This window comes from Ovis aries, chromosome 23, assembly GCF_016772045.2.
Source record: "Ovis aries strain OAR_USU_Benz2616 breed Rambouillet chromosome 23, ARS-UI_Ramb_v3.0, whole genome shotgun sequence".
Lineage (NCBI taxonomy): Eukaryota > Metazoa > Chordata > Mammalia > Artiodactyla > Bovidae > Ovis > Ovis aries.
Window position 1 is genome coordinate 4,102,501 of NC_056076.1, and position 19,987 is coordinate 4,122,487.

At 42.0% G+C, this 19,987-nt stretch overlaps 1 protein-coding gene across 3 annotated transcripts in view; it reads right to left on the reverse strand.

The window, feature by feature from the left end:
- ZNF407 (zinc finger protein 407) overlaps positions 1-19,987 on the reverse strand; it is a 385,214-nt gene that overhangs the window by 342,230 nt on the left and 22,997 nt on the right. For all 3 annotated transcript variants that reach the window (XM_015103570.4, XM_042239168.2, XM_042239169.2), the window contains exons 2-3: positions 13,828-18,496; positions 8,301-8,415 (exon numbers count right to left, since the gene is read on the reverse strand). In XM_015103570.4, coding sequence (XP_014959056.3) covers positions 8,301-8,415; positions 13,828-18,442 — 4,730 coding nt within the window. In that variant the 5' untranslated portion in view covers positions 18,443-18,496. The remainder of the gene's footprint in view (positions 1-8,300; positions 8,416-13,827; positions 18,497-19,987) is intronic.

Below are 19,987 nucleotides of genomic sequence, written 5' to 3' on the forward strand. Positions count from 1 at the left end.
TTTCACTGATTTCATTTATGACAGCAATTCTGAAACAGATAAGAAGGGAAGATCTTACATATAGCCAGATTCTATAGGAAGAATATTCTAGCTCCCCAAGAGCCACCTGTAAAGCTGACAGTGTATTTATGATGCTAACTAACCCTTTATCGGTCCTTCAAAACAACCATTCTTTGGTCCAGTTCAACATACTCCTACTCATACACTTTGGTTCCTCAGCAGTAAACAGTACTTTTTAAAATTGAAGGGGAACAGAAAACCAAAATAATTTTCTAAAAATTCATATATCAAGAGAGTGGCATTAAGCAATGCTTGGAACTGTTCTTCCTTGGCACTCCAACACTTAGACAAAAAAGATGTGTACTTGTTTTTGGTAAAATGCTAAAACATTCTTCCCCTTGGCAGCAAGGGGAAGAAAGGAACTCCGGGGAAGAGTGAAAACAAACAGTGGGTGTGGAGATGGAACCCACTGGAACAAAAACCATTTATGTGCTTGGAAATAAGAAAAGTACCCAAGAACTAGGGGCTTCCCAGGTGGCGCTAGTGGTAAAGAACCCTCCTCCAATGCAGGAGACATAAGAGATCTTCCCAGGTTCAATCCCTGAGCCGGGAAGATCCCCTGGACAAGGCATGGCAACCCCCTCCAGTATTCTTGCCTGGAGAGCCCCATGGACAGAGGAGCCTAGAGGGCTGCAGTCCATGATCCGCAAAGAATCGGACACAACTGAAGCAACTGAGCACGCACACACCCAAGGACTAAGAAGCAGGAGAATAAAATCCATTACTCAGCAGTGTATCTGCGTACTTTTTTTTTTTTAATTGACGGTTTCCTGTCCAATGCACACTGCCCAGCCAGATGAACTGTGTATGGAAACACAATTCTAACAAGTGTTTTCAACGTTACCAGTTGCATGTGGACATCTGCAGTATGAGCAGGTAACTGTGTGTCCTTCTAATTAGTTGGAACTATATGCTGCATAAAGTTACACAGAACCAGTATTAACCTGTTTCCATTACAATTATCCACAATCAATAGCATTCCTAATTAAAATTGTGAACAATGAAATTATCTGAAAAATAATTCCCCATGGCCAATACCCATGCCCCTTGATTCTGAAGCAGTCATTCGCTGCCTACTGGGTTCTCTGCCTCTTCCTTTCACTGCCTATTTCACAGTCCAGAAAAGTAGGAAGACAGACAGACAAGGAAAAAAGAACAAAAAAGTAACGGAAAGCAGAGGGAAAAGCCAGCACTCAGCACGGGGCAGGGCGCGGCTCTGTGGCCTGGCGCTGGCCGCCTGTCCCCTGTCCTCTGCGACCCCTCCTCGGGCAAAGCTGGGGTCCAGGCAGCTCCTGAACCTGCCATGGCCCTGGCTGAGCATCCCCGAGGCCCCGCCTGGGACGCGCCGCCCCTGGCTCCCTGGCCAGCCCCCACTCACCTTCACAGCAGTGCCACCTACCAGATGAAACGCCTTCTGAATCAGCAACAAGATTCAGAAAAGGCTGGGCCATTTCTCTGCTTGAGTCTTCTCCATCCATTTGCAGCAGGCATTGTTTTGCTCTTTTCACCCTAAAAACTAACAGCACTGGCACATGCTGATGATCCATAAATATTTAATGCTTTTTAAAAAAATCCCCCACTTCACCCCATCTAGCCACTTAAACTCCAGGAATTTCCTGCAGTGTTCTTAATATCCCACGCTATTCCATACCTCACCACTTTTGCTCTTTCGTTCTCAGTAATTAAAAATGTCCAGATTTGCCTAGTATATAGATACCCCTGCATCCTTCAAGACCCAGCTCAGACCTGTGCTCTGAATGAAGCCTTTCCTGGTGCTCCCCAGCAGAGCCGGGCACCCCTCAGCTGCGGACCACCGTGCTCTGCTCTTACCTCTGCCTCCGAGTCCGTCTCCTACCTGGAGCACGTGACCACAGGGCCCTTGCACCACCTGAGCCCACTGAAGAGGAAATGCTCAAGAACAAGCCCCGTAGGGAATGAACGAACACTTCAATCACGATTGTACTTCCCTCCTATCCACACTTCCAGCGTCTCTCACTCAGTCTTGGACAAATCAAAGAGCAAAGCCCTGGGGAAAGCAAAGGACTTTCAGAAACACACGAACAGGAAGAGGGAGGGAGAAAACAGGCTAATAATAATAAAAAGAAAACACAGGACAAGCAAAGAAAACGAGGGGAGTAGCTGTCCTCCTGTGTTTCACTCCCAGGAAATAATATAGAATCCCCTGATTCCACAACAGGTTTTTAGAGTCACCATGGCACGTTTTAAAATAAAAATAAAGCAAAAATTACTTAAGTCACTGAGATAAGACTTTTTCACTGCAAAAGACGTTAGAGACAGAGGTCAATGTTTTCAACCATGACACCAACAAAGGACAATGTGTATTCTATTGCTATTTTCTTACGAGTTGATCTATACTTACTGCCTTGGAATAAATCTATGACCTGACTCTTTGAGGCAAAAGTGCAAGAAAACACTTATCACAAAGGAGGAGCACAGGACACGGTCTGACACAAAAGCTCTCATCTCCCTGTGAGGAGACACAGGAGAGGCTTTCTTCCGCTTCTTCTCCGTTATCTTGACCTTGCCCTCAGCGCTCTCCTGGGTTCACAAAACAGCTCACTGGAAAATCTCCTATAATCATATCTGAGAAAGAGTGTGATTTATTTTAATGTAATTACTATGGTATCGCTTAGATTTTCAAAATAAAGGTGATTTGTTTAAAAAATATAAAATAACATCCACTCACTGTTTAAATGGTATTTCAAGGACTTCAGCATCAGAAAAATACACTAACCACTAGTATAAATGTGGTTATTCCTCACGGACAGGGAGAGAGACAATAAGCACTACATGGGAATTTTATATTTTTCAAACTAAAGGCAAAAGTATATCATTAAACAAAAGCATTAAAGTATTATAGAGATAAAACATGTGTCCCGTATCATAAGAGTACTCTAATGTTAATTTTGATTTTTACAAAACTGAGAAGTGCTGCCCTTCATACTGACACAAGCATGATGTGTGACACAATCTAGAGCAAATCTTTTCTGTCTCTTTTTTCTGTGTCTCTTTAACCAAAACAATCAGCCAAATGAAAAGCTTATTTTCTTTGGATACATCTGTAGATATGATGGCTGTAATTAATTGTTCAGCTAAAAATGCAATTCCATGGTGCTTTTAATGATTTAGGTATACACAGCTTTAGTTCTCAAAGCAGACTAAAAATAGTGATTTTAATTTATTCCTGCTGCCTACAATTACCCACAACCATGTATTTTTAAATATTTCCAGCCTATAAAAATTACTAATTTTTGCCACTTGTGTTTATCTGCATTTAGACTTTGATTTGGATAAATTAAGCTCTCAAGTGTTCCTTGCTTTATGAAACTCTGCATGTTGTACACTTCAACACAAATAAATGACTTGTACCATTAGAGGTTTAAATAATGTAATGTACTTCATGCTCAGCCTGAAGCTGGATTCCAATGAAGTTGCTAATGCACGTAATGATTAAGTGTAACTCAAATACTAACTGTGTTGTTGAAAACATGACAGGCAATAATTTGGTCTATTATATTCTGCCATTTAATTGCCTAGTACAGACATTCTCTGACACGCTATGAAGCAATGATTTACAATTATTCAAGCTGCAAAGGTCAGAAAGTGACATTATAATCATCTACATAGAGATCCCTCCTAATGCACAAAAACTAGGTAATGCCACACGCACATTAAAAAAAAAAAAAAAAAGAGTTTTACTGCATTAGTAACTTTCTATTTAAGGTTTCTTAAGCCAACTGAGAATAAACAGTTCATAAGCACATTAATATACAATAGAAAATGTCTAGAATCTTTCCATGAACCAGAGATGACAGATTCCGTAAATGCTCTTATTCCCTCCTGACTAGGTAAGTACTACTCAACTGTTTAACTCCACATACAAGATTCAAGACTAGACACAGGGAACATAGTCAGAAAATTACATAATCCCTAAATCATGGCTACTGGGGTCTTGGTGAATAATGACATAAAAAGTTAGGCTTCATCTCCCAGGATTCCTGAAATCACAGGCCACTTGCTAATTTTCCGATAACTCTTTTTTGTAATAACTAGTAAGGAAAAACAAAAACCCAAGATAATCAGTTTTACCCCTCTCATTCTAATGGAAAGACAATAAAATCTTCACTCTTTTAGGCATAATTTCTGTCATACTAACATGTTCAATTTGTAACCACTCATGCACAATGAATCAACACATAAAGAACAACGAGGAAAAATAAAATTATTTAAAACAACTTTTTAATATGAGAAAAGCAAAACAGAGAGAGACCAGAAAAAAGAAAGAGAAAGAGAATGAATACGAGAATGTTAAAGTAAAACACAGTGCAAGCAATTTTTAAAAATAATGTTAAGTCTGAGAAAAGCAGAAAACAAAAGCGGCTAGGGGCTGGAAGGAAGCAAGTACAGTTATCACACGCTAGAGAAAACAACCTAGGAAGAAAAAAATAAGTACAAACTAAAATTAGTAACTAAAACAACAGATATAACAAAAGCAAAGAAATAAAGAAAAGGTACAGCTAAAAGAAAGGAAATGGGGATCGACCATTACTACCACATAATTTACCTCCACCACTAAAAATACTTTTACTCTCAAGTCTACCATCTGTACAATGGGAATAATAAACATGAGATGAATAAGCTCATGAAACTGGAATCAACAAATGAAATGGGTGTTAATTAAGTATACCCTAAACCATAGCACTCCATAAATACTATTTATAATTGAGAGTATGATATAGACACATTTGTGTTTGTGTGTGTGTGTGTGCAAACATGGAGAAAAAGATTATCAAAATAAATTTAAATGAATGTAACAAAACATGGTTTCCATAATGATGTTCTTAAGCGACTGTGATTTTTAAGCTCTTGACTACTGAAAAATAACAAAGGTAAAGATCATGGACTTAGTAAAAATGTGTCTACCTATTTTTAAACATATGTTCCCAACAAAACTATTAACTTCTATGTAAGGTGCTTTCTATTATTTTTTTATTTCCTCCCCCACTAAGCCCTATGCCCAACCTGGGGCACATTTTCATTTTAACTATCCATCATTTATAAAATTCACCTAAATTCTATACAATTCCTCTTGAGGTCATGCTCAGAAGTAAGAAAAACATTAAGAAACTGTAATTCAAAAACTGCTCCTCCTAAAAGTGAAAGTAGAGTGAAAGGCTTTTAAATGAGTTATCTATAACATGTTCTTAAAACAGGAAGTTCAGAGCAATACATTTTGAAACCTATACCCCGACATAAGCACGTAAACCATCGGTCAACAAAACTTAAATCCTGAGCTCTGAATTCTAGCCAGCATTAGAAATTAGACATCTCATACATTCAGCTTCTTCTGTCAAATAACTTAAATCCACGATAAGCTGTAGCAAAGATTTGCCGATGAAGGGGAGAGAGATGTTAAAATTGAGCTTAAAAATTCGAAGATCAGTGTAGGTTCAAACAGTGGAAATTAAAAGTTTAAAAGGAAGTCTTTATTAAGGGAGTAGCTAATGCACAACCCTTAAATTAAGTCTTAGTAAATATATATATATATATATATATATATGAGATACATATTTGCTGAGCATCCAAAAGCTTCTTAAATAAAGATATTTAAAAAATCACATAAACTGATACATTAATTCTCAGCTCAATTCAACGAAATGCACCATTTGTTGTTTTCATCAATTTCACCATAAAATGTCAGGTTTTTTTCAAGAAGTTACTAAGGAAAAATAGTACAACAATGTGAGTAATAATTTCACTGTAAAAATGTGCCTGCTCCACTGTTTTCATATATTATAACTCGATCAGAACTCTTTGAAAAACCATTTCTTTCTTACAACAGTGGAAGGATTACGAATAAAAATTTAAAACAGATACTAAGATGCTAACTACTGAAAAAAAGAAAACATAGGGCAGGACCTTCTGTTTGTGACAAAATTAGAGAGTTAATGTTCCTGAAAGATCACTTCACCTTTGAAAGCATGATTTTTTAAAAGGTAAAATTGATAGCAATTAAAGCTAATGAAGAAATGCAGCATGAGCTGCTTATGTTCAGGAACGGATGGGCCCACCGAGCATTTCTAAGATTATTTAGCCATCAATGATAATGAATCGACATCGTCAGTGATGTGAATGTACCAGTGCTCCCTACTGCGACCCACCTGATAGCCAGTGCTCATTCTGTTCACGTTTTTCACTCCAATTTTTAGCCTGCATACTGCTCTATCCCTTTGAAACACAAAAACACAGAACAACCTATGGCACTTTGTCTTTAGCACTGAAGGGTATTTCACTCACTACTGTTCTGTGTCAACTACACAGACTCAATAGGCATTCTTCAGTTTACTGAAATTCTTCAGAACTTTTAGCTTCACTGTAAAAATATCTACCCTGTACAAATTATTGTTATGTGACTTTTAAGTCAAATTTTACGTAAACAAATTAAGAATTATTATTTCTTGGTCAAATAAAATTCAACAACTACTGTAATTCTAAGAGATACAGTGCTTTTTCCACATGCACACATATACATGTAGACCTCTATGAAAGCAGCATAAAACTCAACACGCCTTCATGAACTTACAACTCTACTTGGGAATCACTGTATAAAGCACAGTGCAGCACGTCAGTGGTTCATTGTGAGCAGTGAGCTGAAAGGGCGCAGTGCTCAAATCACACACCCAGAGCCAACCGGTCAGATGTGTCTCTGACACCACGTGTGTCAGAGACTGCTCTCTGAAAGTCTCTCCTTCTCTTCCCAGGTCTTGGTAACACTAATAAAAAAGGAATGGAATCCGGTTTCTAATAAGATAGGATACAAAAACTGTTTACTTATTTCTCAGAAATTAAGAAGAAACTGGTTTTTTTTTCTTTTGCCAACTTATAGCAAATCTTCACCACAGTCTGGGCCTTCCTCCTTGCTATAACTCACATGGTAAAAACAGAAACGAGATATCTTTTAAAATTCGAAGACCTGGAGCAATTAAAACGCACCATTTGGCACTCAACCCTTGCAGCTAAAATCAGTAGCAACAAAACTCATTCTCCCACTGATCTTCAGGGGGCTTTAGGGCAAAGGTTCATCTCCATTTACTTTAGCCCCAAGTTACTGAACCATCAATTCTGCCAATGAATAAATCACAGACCGTGGTTAATAAAACTGCTTGCAAAGTTATTTGTAAAACTATCTTAAGGGTCAAAAAATGCAGCTGCATCCTGGGATGAAATGTACCATCCATTAAAAAACAGAAGCTATTTGTGACTTAAAAGGTATTTCTATAGTAGTGCTAACCAGAAGAATCTTCCACCGAAAAAAGAAACCTAATATAACATGGGCACGTTGCATAATTTAATTGAATCTGAAGTGTTTTGTGAACCAACCATAAGAACTGCAGGTTTCTCAGGGTTCACATAAAGTGTTTTTATATGATGCACTTATTAATTCATTTCTCTAGCATAATAACATTAAAATATACTTATAATCAGAAGTAAGGTATTAAAAACCCAGCTCTGAACGTCCTATGATATACCATAGATGTCATGGCATTTTAAAGCCTTTTAAACATTTCTGCTAAATTAATTAGTTTTACATTAAGGCATCTCAGTGCTTCCTATTAAATGTAAGACATTTGAGTGACAATTAAACATTATGAATGATTCTTTAGAGGAAAGAGCCATTAACTAAAACAGGAAAACAAGTTTTGAAATAAAGTGACACAAAAACATACTTTATACACTGGCTTTTTAAGCCTCAATAATCAGGTCTCTGAAATGAAATCTTTTTCTGCTTTTTTCCTTATAGAATATGTCCAATGGATCCAAAGAACCATTAATGCGATTAAAATTAGAGCAGTATAGGAAAAGAAAAAACACATACACATACACTCCTAAAGCTATATTATATATTTTTTTATGTCTTTAAATGGAATTTACAGTTCTCTCTGGCAATGTGAATGAACATCCTATAATTTAGTCAATTTACAGATTACAGGTTCAAATTGACCTTGTAGCCCATAAAATTGCTCATCTTCAGCACAGGATTAGAAGTGGGAGAAGAATGTCATAACTGTGTTTAAGGAATTTACCATAACAATGGAAAGGAGGACACGCATGCATAATTCTAGCCACCCTTACTCATATCAGTTTTGAATCCTGAAACAATGAATATCCCGCACGTGCTTCCTGGTTCACCACGGTAGAGATGGTTTCAATTTACTCACCCACAGACGTGACACTTGTATTCCCTCATCCCAAGGTGCCTTTTGACATGGTTTCTGGCATCGCCAAGCTGAGCTGTTGCAAAATGGCATATCTTGCACTTGAATGGTTTTGATCCTAAGTAAATTTAACATAAAATATGATTTGAATTTGAATAATACATTACTGATAGTTTTAAAAGAGGCCTAGATCTTAAATCTTACTTATAGTCTAATTACAATTTTCTGTCCCCAAAATGGAACACTTGCATTCCTTTCTAACTTGAACAGACATGCATTTCATAATTATTCCATTAATAAGACTTTAAAATGTTTCAATGAGTATTTCTAATTTTCAACAACATTTCTAAAATTTAAAGCCAAAAGTGATACACTTGAGCAGTACTAAGTATTAACAGATAAGATGAGCTAAATAATTTCAAACATTTTTCTTACAATTCACAAAACTAGCTTTTAAAGTCACTCACATTTTAAATGGAACATTTTTAAAACATAAATGTTTATAGAGTAGCTGATACTTTTTAAAATATATTTATTACCAAATAAATTTCTCAGTGGCCACATCCTGGTTCCCTCATATTTCTGCAGCTTTGAATTTATTCACATTAATAATGGTATTTCAGATTTTTTTCCTAACATTTATCCCAAATTATTCCCTATATTACTTTTAATACCACACAGTATAAGAATATACAGTGGATAAGTTATTTGCTTTTATGATCATTTTAGAGCCAAAAATCTGTGATGATTCAGCAAATAAGAAGAACTGACATCCTGGCTATTATTAACTTCAAGAAATAGTATTTCAACAAAAAATTTCAACACTGCACCAACTTTTTTTTATTTCATAAAGAAATAAGATTAATCTATACTCAAACATGAGGAGATAAAATTCAGAGTCCACAAACTTATTGTCAGTAATAGGTAGAGTCTACCTGGCATATAGGTACTAATAGATTATCAGTACCCATATTAATAAGAAGCAACACTCTCAACCATTTTCTAATTCTAACCTTTAAATCCTCAAATAAATCAAAATCATGTTTTTAAAAATCAGTTTAAAGCTGCTACAATGTTTCCAAATTTTTCATAGCATATATAGTACCTACTTGGTGAAGTACCTCTTCTAATATAGTCAGACAGAATGTGAAATATGTAGACTTTAATACACAAAAAGAGCTCAAATAAAAAAATGCAATAAATCATTTTTGATCAATGGAACTTGGTGCAATGCCCTTGGGAAAAGAAATCCTCCCAGAATACTTTGTTGAAACTGAAGCACTCAGTAAAAAATTTTAGAGTCTTAAATTTCAATTTAATTCCCAAAAGCTGACAAAAAAAGTGAAGCATTTAATTTTAATCTTCTAACAGAAATAAAAAAGTCAACAGTACTAAGCACAGGCAGACAAGGTTGAATATTTCACAGTTCAATGACAATGAAGCCAGATCTCTTAATACTTCCATTTCTACTCTGAGAAGTAGATGTAAAATATATTTAGCACCTGAATGGTTATATCTAGTCAGCTTTATATGTTTAAATGTCAAAAGCAGGTTGAGACTGCAGCTTACAGCAATCCCATTCTATCAGTCACATTAGAAACTACAGTTTATTTAAATGATTCTGAAGAAACTAAGCCTATCACTACTTGGAAACATTTCATCTCGACAGGGAATTCTGTAAAGGGGCTTGTGAAAGAACAGAGTGAGAAGAACCAATTACCTGCACTTTAAATTACACCGCATTTAAGGTAAGGTAATTAGGAAATTATTAATCAACAAGAACACCAGGGCTCTAAACAAAAAGATAAAGCTCTCTCAATATGTGTGTTACAATTTTGGTGAAAGGATTCAAAGTATCTTGTGATTCAGGCCCTCTAGTTCCCCCCAGGAGAGCGGACATAGAACCGCGGGGCCTGCAACCTAAGGCACACGGCTCCGGGGTGGAGGCTGCCGCTCCTTCGGGCTTCAGCCATCCCTGCTGGTGCACTGACAACACCTACGTAAGTCACCTTGCTGACTGTTTCCATGCAGAAATCACAGAGGCCCTGAGTACTTTTTGTATCTTACGCACAGAGGAGATGTATTAACATCTCCTTTCTGTGCCTTGAAAATTCTAATACTGGTGACTAGAGGTCACATTTCCTGTACAAGAAAACAAGAAATGTCCCCACTTTTTTCCTAACTGATGGTGTTTCCATTTTTAAACTTGCCAGACCCATCCCAACATGAATCCAGGCATAGGATTTATCAGGCAAAATTTGTAAAACCTCATATTTTTTAATTTCTTTTAGGGTTCCCTGGGGAAGACAATAAAAAATCTGCCTGCAATGCAAGAGACCCAGGTTCAACCCCTGGGTCAGGAAGATCCCCTGGAGGAGAAAATGGCACCCCACTCTGGTATTCATGCCTGGAGAATCCCACCGACAGAGGAGCCTGGTAGACTGCAGTCCATGGGGTCGCAAAGAGTCAGACGCAACTGAGTGACTAACACTTTCACTATCACACTTTAGGCATACTGAGAATATTAGATACATATTTATTAGAAATAAGTAAATCATTAAACCGTCCCATTCTTTGGCTTTTGTTTTGGCTTTATTTTTTTAATTTGGTCTGTGAGGTTTTCTGAAAGGGATAAATGAAGAGGGTCTCTAGCCTTCTGGCACCTTCTTACAATTTTACCTAAAGAATCCAAAGACTTTAAGCCTCTCCTCAGGCCTGCACTGGCCTTCCTCAACTGCAGTCACGGTCAACCCCTATGCACACGCGGACGTGACACTTGAAAAATCACAGGAAGACTAGGCCTGAGAGAGTCAAGGAAGACGGATTCAACCCATCACCTAAAGATTCTCCACTCCACAACCTTCCCGACACTGAACACTTCACCCGCCCTGCTGCTTATTCCTTCATTCAACAAACAACACTGAGCGCCGCTGCCACCCAGAGCCAGAGGTGAAGCCCTGAGCAGACCTCCGCCCCGGTGCCCTGCGCCCCGGTGCCCTGCGCCCCAGTGCCCTGCGCTGGCCGTGCACAGGCGGAGGCCCCTAAGCTCCTCTGCCCATGCTGACCAGGCTGCCACACCGTCGCACCAGCCCTGACGTGAGAACCTTCCAGCAAAGCCACCCGCTTCCCGTCTTCCCACAGGAAGACCGTGCCAATGGCACCCGAGAGCGGCTTGGAACAGAAAGCATGGGCTTCAGACAGCCTTTGGGCCTGATGAGCTCCGGCGCGAAGAACTAAAGCCCAGCTGCTGGGACGGGGCGGGAAGAAAGCGACCGGCTCTCCCGGATCACCGCTGAGAGGCCAAGGAGACACTCCTCTGCTCATGCGAAGACCGCACACCAGCAAGCGCTCAGGAGGCTTTCCCCACAGTCCTTGATGAACAAAACTAATGTATTTCTTCTAGTGCTGCTTTTATCGTCTTAAGGATGGGAAGAAAAGGTTACATAAAACATATAGTAAATCATAAAATATGAAAACAGCAATTGGAAGAATAAGCCCTCTTCCAGTCAACCATTAATAACCATCCTTCAATGACTATCTCATGATATAAGCAAAGAATCAGAGAGGCAATTCATGCTAAAATGCCCCAAGGGGGGGAGGGGGCAGGAGTTGGATTAAAACCTGGAGTGCAACCTCCCCCAAAAAATGACTTGCAAAACTGAAATGCGGGCTGAGGTTGGGTACTCAGAAACACAGCTTTTTTTTGGTGCCTCAGAACACAATAAAAATGTTCCTGCCGATAAGCCCAACACCAGTTGTTAAAAAGTACGCTAACTTTTACTAAATGTTACAATCGATGATGTAACTTATATAAGTAGGGTTGCTTTGTCACATATTGATAGTTACCTCACTTTCACATCCACATTAACTTGATTTTAAATGCAATTAATACATATAGTCAAGGAAGACTAATGGACTACATTCTGCACTTAACCTGGTGGACATTTTCAAATGGCACAAGTGACCAGTGCAAACCTATTTTGCATTGTAAACGACTAAATAAATCTTAATGGATTAAGAATGATCAGCTATCAACACACAAGGGAAATTAAGTGCTGAAATGCCTACATTGATTATTTTAAATTATTAGCCTTACTCTGTTCTTGAATTTGTATGCTTTTAGTGAGCTTTAACACATTTACAAGACTTATTGACTATAATTACAAGAGAATTCAAGTAATGGACACATCAATTATGAGCAACATGTCTTGACCAGACAGTTGCATAAAGAATTCTAAAAAGAGCTCCATTAGCATCTTCCTCTTACTTTTATTCAGTTTTATCTGCCTTAAGAGGGCATGCTAAGAAAGTACCTATTTTCTGCACATGTGAACGAGCCTAGTTTCTAAAAACCATATCATTTCAGGAACCGAGCAGTAACACGATACCAGCAGAGGTGATAATGATGTCAACAAATAACTGTATTTGAACTTACTCTCCAGCAGCGGTTCTACTGCCTGAGAAGAGCTGAGATCGAGAGTGCAATGTGTATATTTACCTAGATCAATCTTCTGCTGGGGGCCCTGTTACTTTTGTCAATGAAAAACTTTTATCTGTCATTAATCACCCTCAACTATTAACAATGCTTCATACTCTTTTGTCTGCCTCCTTATAACCATGCACTAAGTTTCAAAAACTGCATGAATCTAAAGTATAGCTTTAATAATAAGCCATTATTTAAAAGTACAGTAAAATAAACCTTACAGTTTTAATGAAAATATGTTCATTGAAATGTGAATTTATTATTCAAATCCACTCATAAATTCAACCATGGAGACAGAACTTGTCTAAGCAGAGCACAATGATTTAGAAAAGCTGTCTATTTAAAATAAAGAATGTATGGCAGGTTTATAGAAACAGTGCAGTGAATTTTTACATAAATTTAGAATAGTGGCTTATGTATTTTCCACACACACAAAAAAAAGTTTCAAAAAGAAAATTTCTACCTAAAAATTGAACATTAAAATGGAACACTCCATGTGACAGTGCAGAAACTAAATCAAGTGGTACCTCCATGAAAACCAAATCCCCAGGACATATTAACTTTGAAAAGTGTTGACTAATTTTGATCTTTGAGAGCAGAATCCTGTTGCCTGGGAGTCACACTTTGGGATATAAACTATCTGGCAATGGATACACCTAAATCCCTAAAACTGTAAGGAAATATTCATACTTCATTCTTCAAAAGCCATTTAATAGGTCCTCTGAAACCCAAAGTGCCACTGAACAGACACCCTGGAGAATCAAACACTTACAGGACTTAGAGACAACTCAACAGCTGTGAGAGCAGAGATGCAGCAAAGGCGTCAGAAGGACGAGGCCTGCTGGTCAAAGGAATCTGCCAAACAGCCTGCCTTTGGAATCACCAAGGCTGAGTTAGTAACCTGGAGATATGTTGAGTGTCAACCAAGAGCAGAGCCGGGCCGGGGCCCACCAGGCAGGGGCTGTAAGGACTGCACGTTCAGGAGGAACCCAGGTCCCCACTCGAGCGGGCCCCGGCCCTGGTGGGTAAAGAGGTCGCTGGACCTACCTGTGTGCGTGCGAATGTGCGCCAGGAACGCCATGGAGTTGCTGCTTCGACACATCTTCCCGCAGTACTTGCACACGTTGCCCTGGTTCTCCTCCCTCTCGCGGTTGATCTGCTCGGTGTCCTCCACGATGTACTTGTTCACCTCGCGGAGCAGCTCCTCGTGCTGCCCTTTGATGTGCAGGAACAAACTCTGCTCGGAGTCAAAGGGCTCCGTGCACTTCACGCACTTGAAGGTGGCGCCGCCCTCGGGCAGCTCCTCCACGCTGGCCTGCTCGTTCCGCATGTGCCCGGCGCTGGCCAGGTGCTGGTGGAGGTTGCTCTCCGTGTAGAAGGACTTGCCGCACAGCAGGCAGTGGAAGTGCTTCTCCTTCGTCGGGTGCTTCATGGCTATGTGCACGTTCAGGCCGCTCAGACCGTCCGCCAAGAAGCCGCAGTCGTCACAGCGAATCCGGGTGGACTCCGCAAAGGAACTACTGTCCGCTTTCTTCTTTTTCACACCTTGAGCACAATCCTTCAAGGGCAGCTCACTCATCCTCACTCCAGCTGCCACAAGCCCCTCTTGAGACTGGTCGAAGAGTTCCCCATCTTCAGGGTTCTTGATCCTTATTATGGAAGAATCAAATCGGCCGAAACTGTACACAGCCTGCCCTTTATCATCAATACTGATTACAGTTTCATAAACATCATTGTTGTCAATGGTGCTGTCAGAAGCTGGACCATCCTCTTCCAAAATCACTTTGGTTTCATGTCGGGAATTCATCAGCATCTCCTTACTCTCCAGAAGGGGATCTTCTGGAACGTCTTTCAAGTCCCCTGAACTCTGCATGCTTCCAGCTCTGTCCTGAACACTGCTCCCCAGGTTGAGCGGTTCTCCGGGAGCTCTCAGTATGGCACTCTTGGCTGGATGCTCTCCATCTACAGCTCTGGGACACCCACGTTTACCAAGAACTTTATCAGCTTTGTCTTCTGCGTTTCCTCCATCACTCTCGCCATGTGTGTTTGGACTACTGGTGTCATTCAACATACTGTGCCTTTTCTTTGCTGTCTCATGATTCAAAGCTGAGCTTCCTGAGCTTTCATTCTGAAATTTGCTTGGGGAGCCACAATTAGAAGGAATACTAAGGGGTACCATCTCCTCCAGTTTTATAACTTTGTCCTTGTCAAGGGGCTGCTGGAAAGTTTCACAAAAGGAATGATCTTCACTGAGGTTAGACTCTTCCTCTGTCTCGGTCTCTACAGAGTCAGAAGCACAGAACACCTTGGACATGTCTAAATTGGTGTTCTCATCCAAAACAGAGCGATCGGCAGCATTTCTAGATTTGAGAGTTGCAGAGGGTTGCTCTGAAATAATCTGAAATTCCTCAGAATTCTGTTGCTGCTGCCCTTGGGGAATAATGATGGGTTTGGACATTTCTGAAGAACTGGCTTCTACGTTAGTAGAGTTCAGGTAAGACTGCCTTTTCATCTTGTGTTTTTCTGTTGCCGCATGCCTGGTCATCTCCCGTCGAGTCACAGCATAGTAATCACACGCCATGCAATAAAAGGCAAACTCTCTCGTATGTTTCCGTTTTACGTGCAGCTCCAGAGAGGTGGAAGAGTGTGCCTTAAACTCACAGTGCGTACATCTGTTATCATCTGTGCTCGCGTCGTCTTTCTGGGGGCACGTGTCACCCTGAAGGTCCTCTGGATCCATAGAGGTTTGCTCCTTTTTCTCAGTAAGGTGACTACCAGTCTCCCCATCTTCAGGGTGAAACACGTTCTCAACTTCCACTTCCACTGGATTCCCTTGCTCGAGTGGTGGCTGTTCTGAAATGGAGGTGTCTGCTTCCACTGGAGGGTTGGCGGGTTCATCTGAAACTGCCACGCTGGTGTTCTTCCTACTGCCGTCAAGGTTTCCACCTTCAGGGCCAACAATGATATCTGAACTTTGTTTTCCACTCGCTTCAATTTCTACACGTCCTTTATGCTTCTTGGTGGCACAATGACGTTCCATGTCTCCCTTGGTTACGGTGTAATACTTACAGACTTTGCATAAATAACTGTACTGGTGACTGTGTTTTCGTCGAATGTGCACAGTCAAGTTCGTGATACTGGAGGCCAGGAGACCACAATGTGAACAGGTCCGAGAGATGTTGCCTTTAGGTCGCCCCCTCTTTGGAACCGGGGGTGGAGCTAATTCACCCTCTTTGGTAATGACACTGGACAGTGACAGCTCCTGGGCAGGCAGGATGCTCTGGTCGAGACAGGGCTGCTCCTGGAACTGCACACCCTCTCCGTGGCCTTCTGTCCTCCCATTCCCGGGGATGGTGAGCTCTTCTTTCTTGTCATTTGCACCTATGCAGACCCTTTCAATACATTCCTCAAAGCTTAGGCCAATGTTATTTTTCTTAGCATTTTCAAGATGCTTGCTTCTCTTGATGTGTTTCTCCATTCCTTCTTTGCTCAGGGAATAAAGATTACACGCTTTACAAAGAAAGTGATAGTCTTGACCGTGGCGGAGCTTTATGTGTCTCGTGAGAACAGTGGAAGATCTTGTTTTGTAAAAACACTTCTTGCACTGAAACTGAGGCTTACTCGAATGCCTCACTTCATTTCCGTGGCTTACCCTGGACTTAGCTGGCTCTTCCTGAGCTGCTTTTCCGGCCTCACTCACAGCAACTTTTGCGTTTTCTGATTCTAAAGTACTTAAGGGGAACGTCTGTAAAGCCGAATCACCATTAAATGACTGAGAACTCTTTGTTTGACCCAACAAGTGAATGTGCTTCTCAGTTGCCCTGTGCTGCTCCACGTCTTTCTCGGAGGAGAAGAACAGACGGCAGGGCGGGCAGAGGAAACCCATACTGTGCTTCTCCTTCATGTGGTCTCTCAGTTCCACCTCGTTCGGGGAAGTAAACGAACAACATTGACAACGCAGGCCGGAGGCGGTCTGCTGATGCTGGTGGCTGTGTGTGTGCTCCTCCACGTCCCTCTTGGATGCGCTGGAGAAGCCACACGTCTGGCAGTGAAACCGCAACTCACCCGCATGGCACCTTGTCACGTGGATCTCCAGCTCCGCCCTGCTTGTGGCTGTGTGACCACAGGTCGAACAAGCGCACGCCACCTGGTGGTCGGGAGCTGGCCTCGCCGCTGGAGAGTCCGAGGAGCCGGGGAGATGCGCGTTTGCCCTGTCCTGCTTCGGGGCCTGGGTCTCCAGGGGCGTCAGGCGCGGGTTCCCGTGCAGAGGCGCCGACTCCACGTCGCTCATTTTCATCGGTGCCCTCAAGTGCTTCGAATACAGCCTCTGCACTTCGTTAGTGCCCCTTTTACTAACTCCTAGGAGCGCACACCTCTTCTTCGCCTGCCCCTTCAAAGTGAAAGCACCAGCGCGCCGTCGGAAGCCGCTGCCCAGCACAAGGAAGCCGCGCTCAGCCCTGGGTCTTGAGACTGTGCTGAGGCCGGGGGCTGCCTGGGCCATGTTTCTGCCGGACTCCAGCCTATCTAGGAGCCCCTCAGAGGTGACGACCACGCTCAGCTTTCTGCTCTGGTTCTCAGGATTCTCGGCTGCATCGTGGGAGGTTACGTTTTCTTCAACGACCTCCATTTTCTCTGGAGAGGTGTTCCTGGACGGCCTCATTTCAACCAGGAGCTCGCTGCCGCGCCCGCTCTGTTTAGAAAAGCTTCCTCTGAAATCTCTGAATGTGCCCGCTCCAACGCTCCGCAACACTTTTGAGTCGCTGTTCCTGGCTACCGGCCTAGATGCTCTCGGCTTTGTGCGGCCAGCCTTCACCCCCACGGGACTCGGCTTCTTGGGCAAAGGCTGTTTGGTTAAGATCTGTACAAACCCTCCGCGGGCAGCGAGGTTCTGCCGCCGGAGATGCGTTTTGCCGAGACAGTGTGCGTTCAGCAGGTTCTCCTCGGCGCACTGAAAGCCACAGAGCTCACAGGAGAAGGCCCTTGGCGGGCCACGCGCCTGCCCGGCGTGCCCAGGGAAGGCCAGCCCGCTGTCGGCCGTGGGGCCGCAGGCCTGGTCCTCGGGCCGTGGCGAGGGGCGCGCAGCGTGCTGCTCCGTGTGCAAGCAGGACGTGGGCGAGTGGGCACGTGGGCCGCCCTGCAGCACCACGCCCGGGCCCCCGAGGGCACTACTCCCGCGCATCTCTTTGGGGGGCGAGGGCGACTCCCCTCCAAGATTGAGGAACGCCGTGGTCTCCTGAGCAGGCTCCTTCTCAGCGGCCGTTTCCCCCGGGCTCGAGTGGCCGGGAAGACCCGGGCCGCCGTCACAGGCACTCAGGAGGGGCCCCGCCCCGGTCCCCGACAACTCAACACCCACTCCCAGGACTGCGCCTTCAGGGCTCCCCGACCCATGGGTGCCCGGCTCTCCCGGCCACAAGGGCTCAGCCTCCGCTAGTTTTATTCGCTTGGAAACGTGTTTATTTCCATCGTCCTCCTCGACAGTGTGGTCCAAGTCCGAGGACTCTGCAAAACCCCTTTTGTTTGTGGGATTCTCAGCGGAGTCTGCTGTCTCATCAGATACAGGCCCATGGTCCACGCCGTGGGATGCGCTGTGGCTCGGGTGTTTTGCCTCCTCGTTTACACGGTCACCCTCATCGCTCCCCGGCTTCTTCCCAGGATCCATCATTAATAAAGTGCCAGCGAGCTTCCGTGTCAGCAGCGGTCACTGGGCTCTCATGGCCTGCGAAGAACATAAACGCAGTGTTACACCTTTGAACGTACAGAAAAGACAGACGTCAGCCCAAAATGCAACATAAAGTGACACGCCAGATGAAAAATATCCCAAAATCAGCCTCTACATCTCCTTTACATTGAGATGGACTTGATCACGTGCCAAGGCCTTCCTGAAACGAATGAAATCAGACTGAGCAACAGCATGTCACCACACCGCCAACTCAGAGAGCATTACTGCAGTAACTTTGATAGAAAAAGTAACTTTCAACAGGCTTACAGAAACACTCCCATGTTGTAGTTCTCTTTACTGGTCCATTTCAATTTACTACTTAAAAAAAAAAAAAAAAGCAGAGAAGCCCTCTTTTCAAATTACATTTCCGTGAATTCCCATTCTATAAGATAGATTAAACAAAATCTATATGAGTCAGGGAGCCAGCCTTCCCCTCTTTGGCTTCCCAACAGAGGCCCAAGTCCCAGTATAAAAAGGTAATAACTGCTTCACCCCCTCCCCCAGAGCAGAGTCCTCCTGTGGTCCTTCTAAGTAGATCCTACATCTACCAACATGGATACACTCATTACACACAGCCCTGCACCTCAAGCTCTGCCTCCAGTGAACGCCACCCCCATCCCAGCTGTCAATCACCGATTTCTCCATCTAACAGTCATTTTGTGTTGTCTGAAGGTTAATGGCAAAGGGAAATGTCAGTGATAGAATAGAATTAATGAAGTAAATTTTAGGGGGAGAAAAAAAATTTTATTGAATAAAATGCTTTAAAATCAATAGCATTGATTTCATTTTTCATTATGCTGTTTAATTCTATTAAAACATATCATTTTCCATTTACTTTACACCATGATTGGAATTCTCAGCCATTTGATTTGATGTTAATAAAACGCCATCAAGTATTATGGCCTCAAAGCTAACGATAACTATTTTTAACTATTTGTCCACTTTTTGTGTGTAACAATGACAAACCAAATGAAGGCTGTTATCTGTCTCTGCTAAAAGTAAGGACTATAAAATATATATAATGACACCAAAACCATGAGAAACAATATAAAAAATTAATAAATTAGCCTTTATCAAAATTAAACAATTCCAAATGACATTATCTCCAAAAACCACCAAAAAGAAAGTGAAAAGAGAAGCCACAGAGTAGGTAAAACATTCTGCAAATCAATAAATATGTAAATCCTCTGCCAGATACGTTTTACAAATATTTTCTCCCTTTCCATGTCATAAATGTTACCCTTTGATAAGCAGAAGTTTTAAATTTCGATAAAATAATTTTTTTTTCTCGTTCTGGCTGCTTATGTGTCTAGCTTTCTTTCTGCATCCAGAGCTAGAAGGTGAAGGCCTGCTTTATTTTCTCCACTCACATGTCCCAAGAATCTAGAACTATGCCGAGTACACAGAAGGTTTTAGAATGAACAAATAGCTCATTATGAAATCAGGAGTGTCTCCTAAGTGTTTATTAATGAAATGGAAATTGTCTGA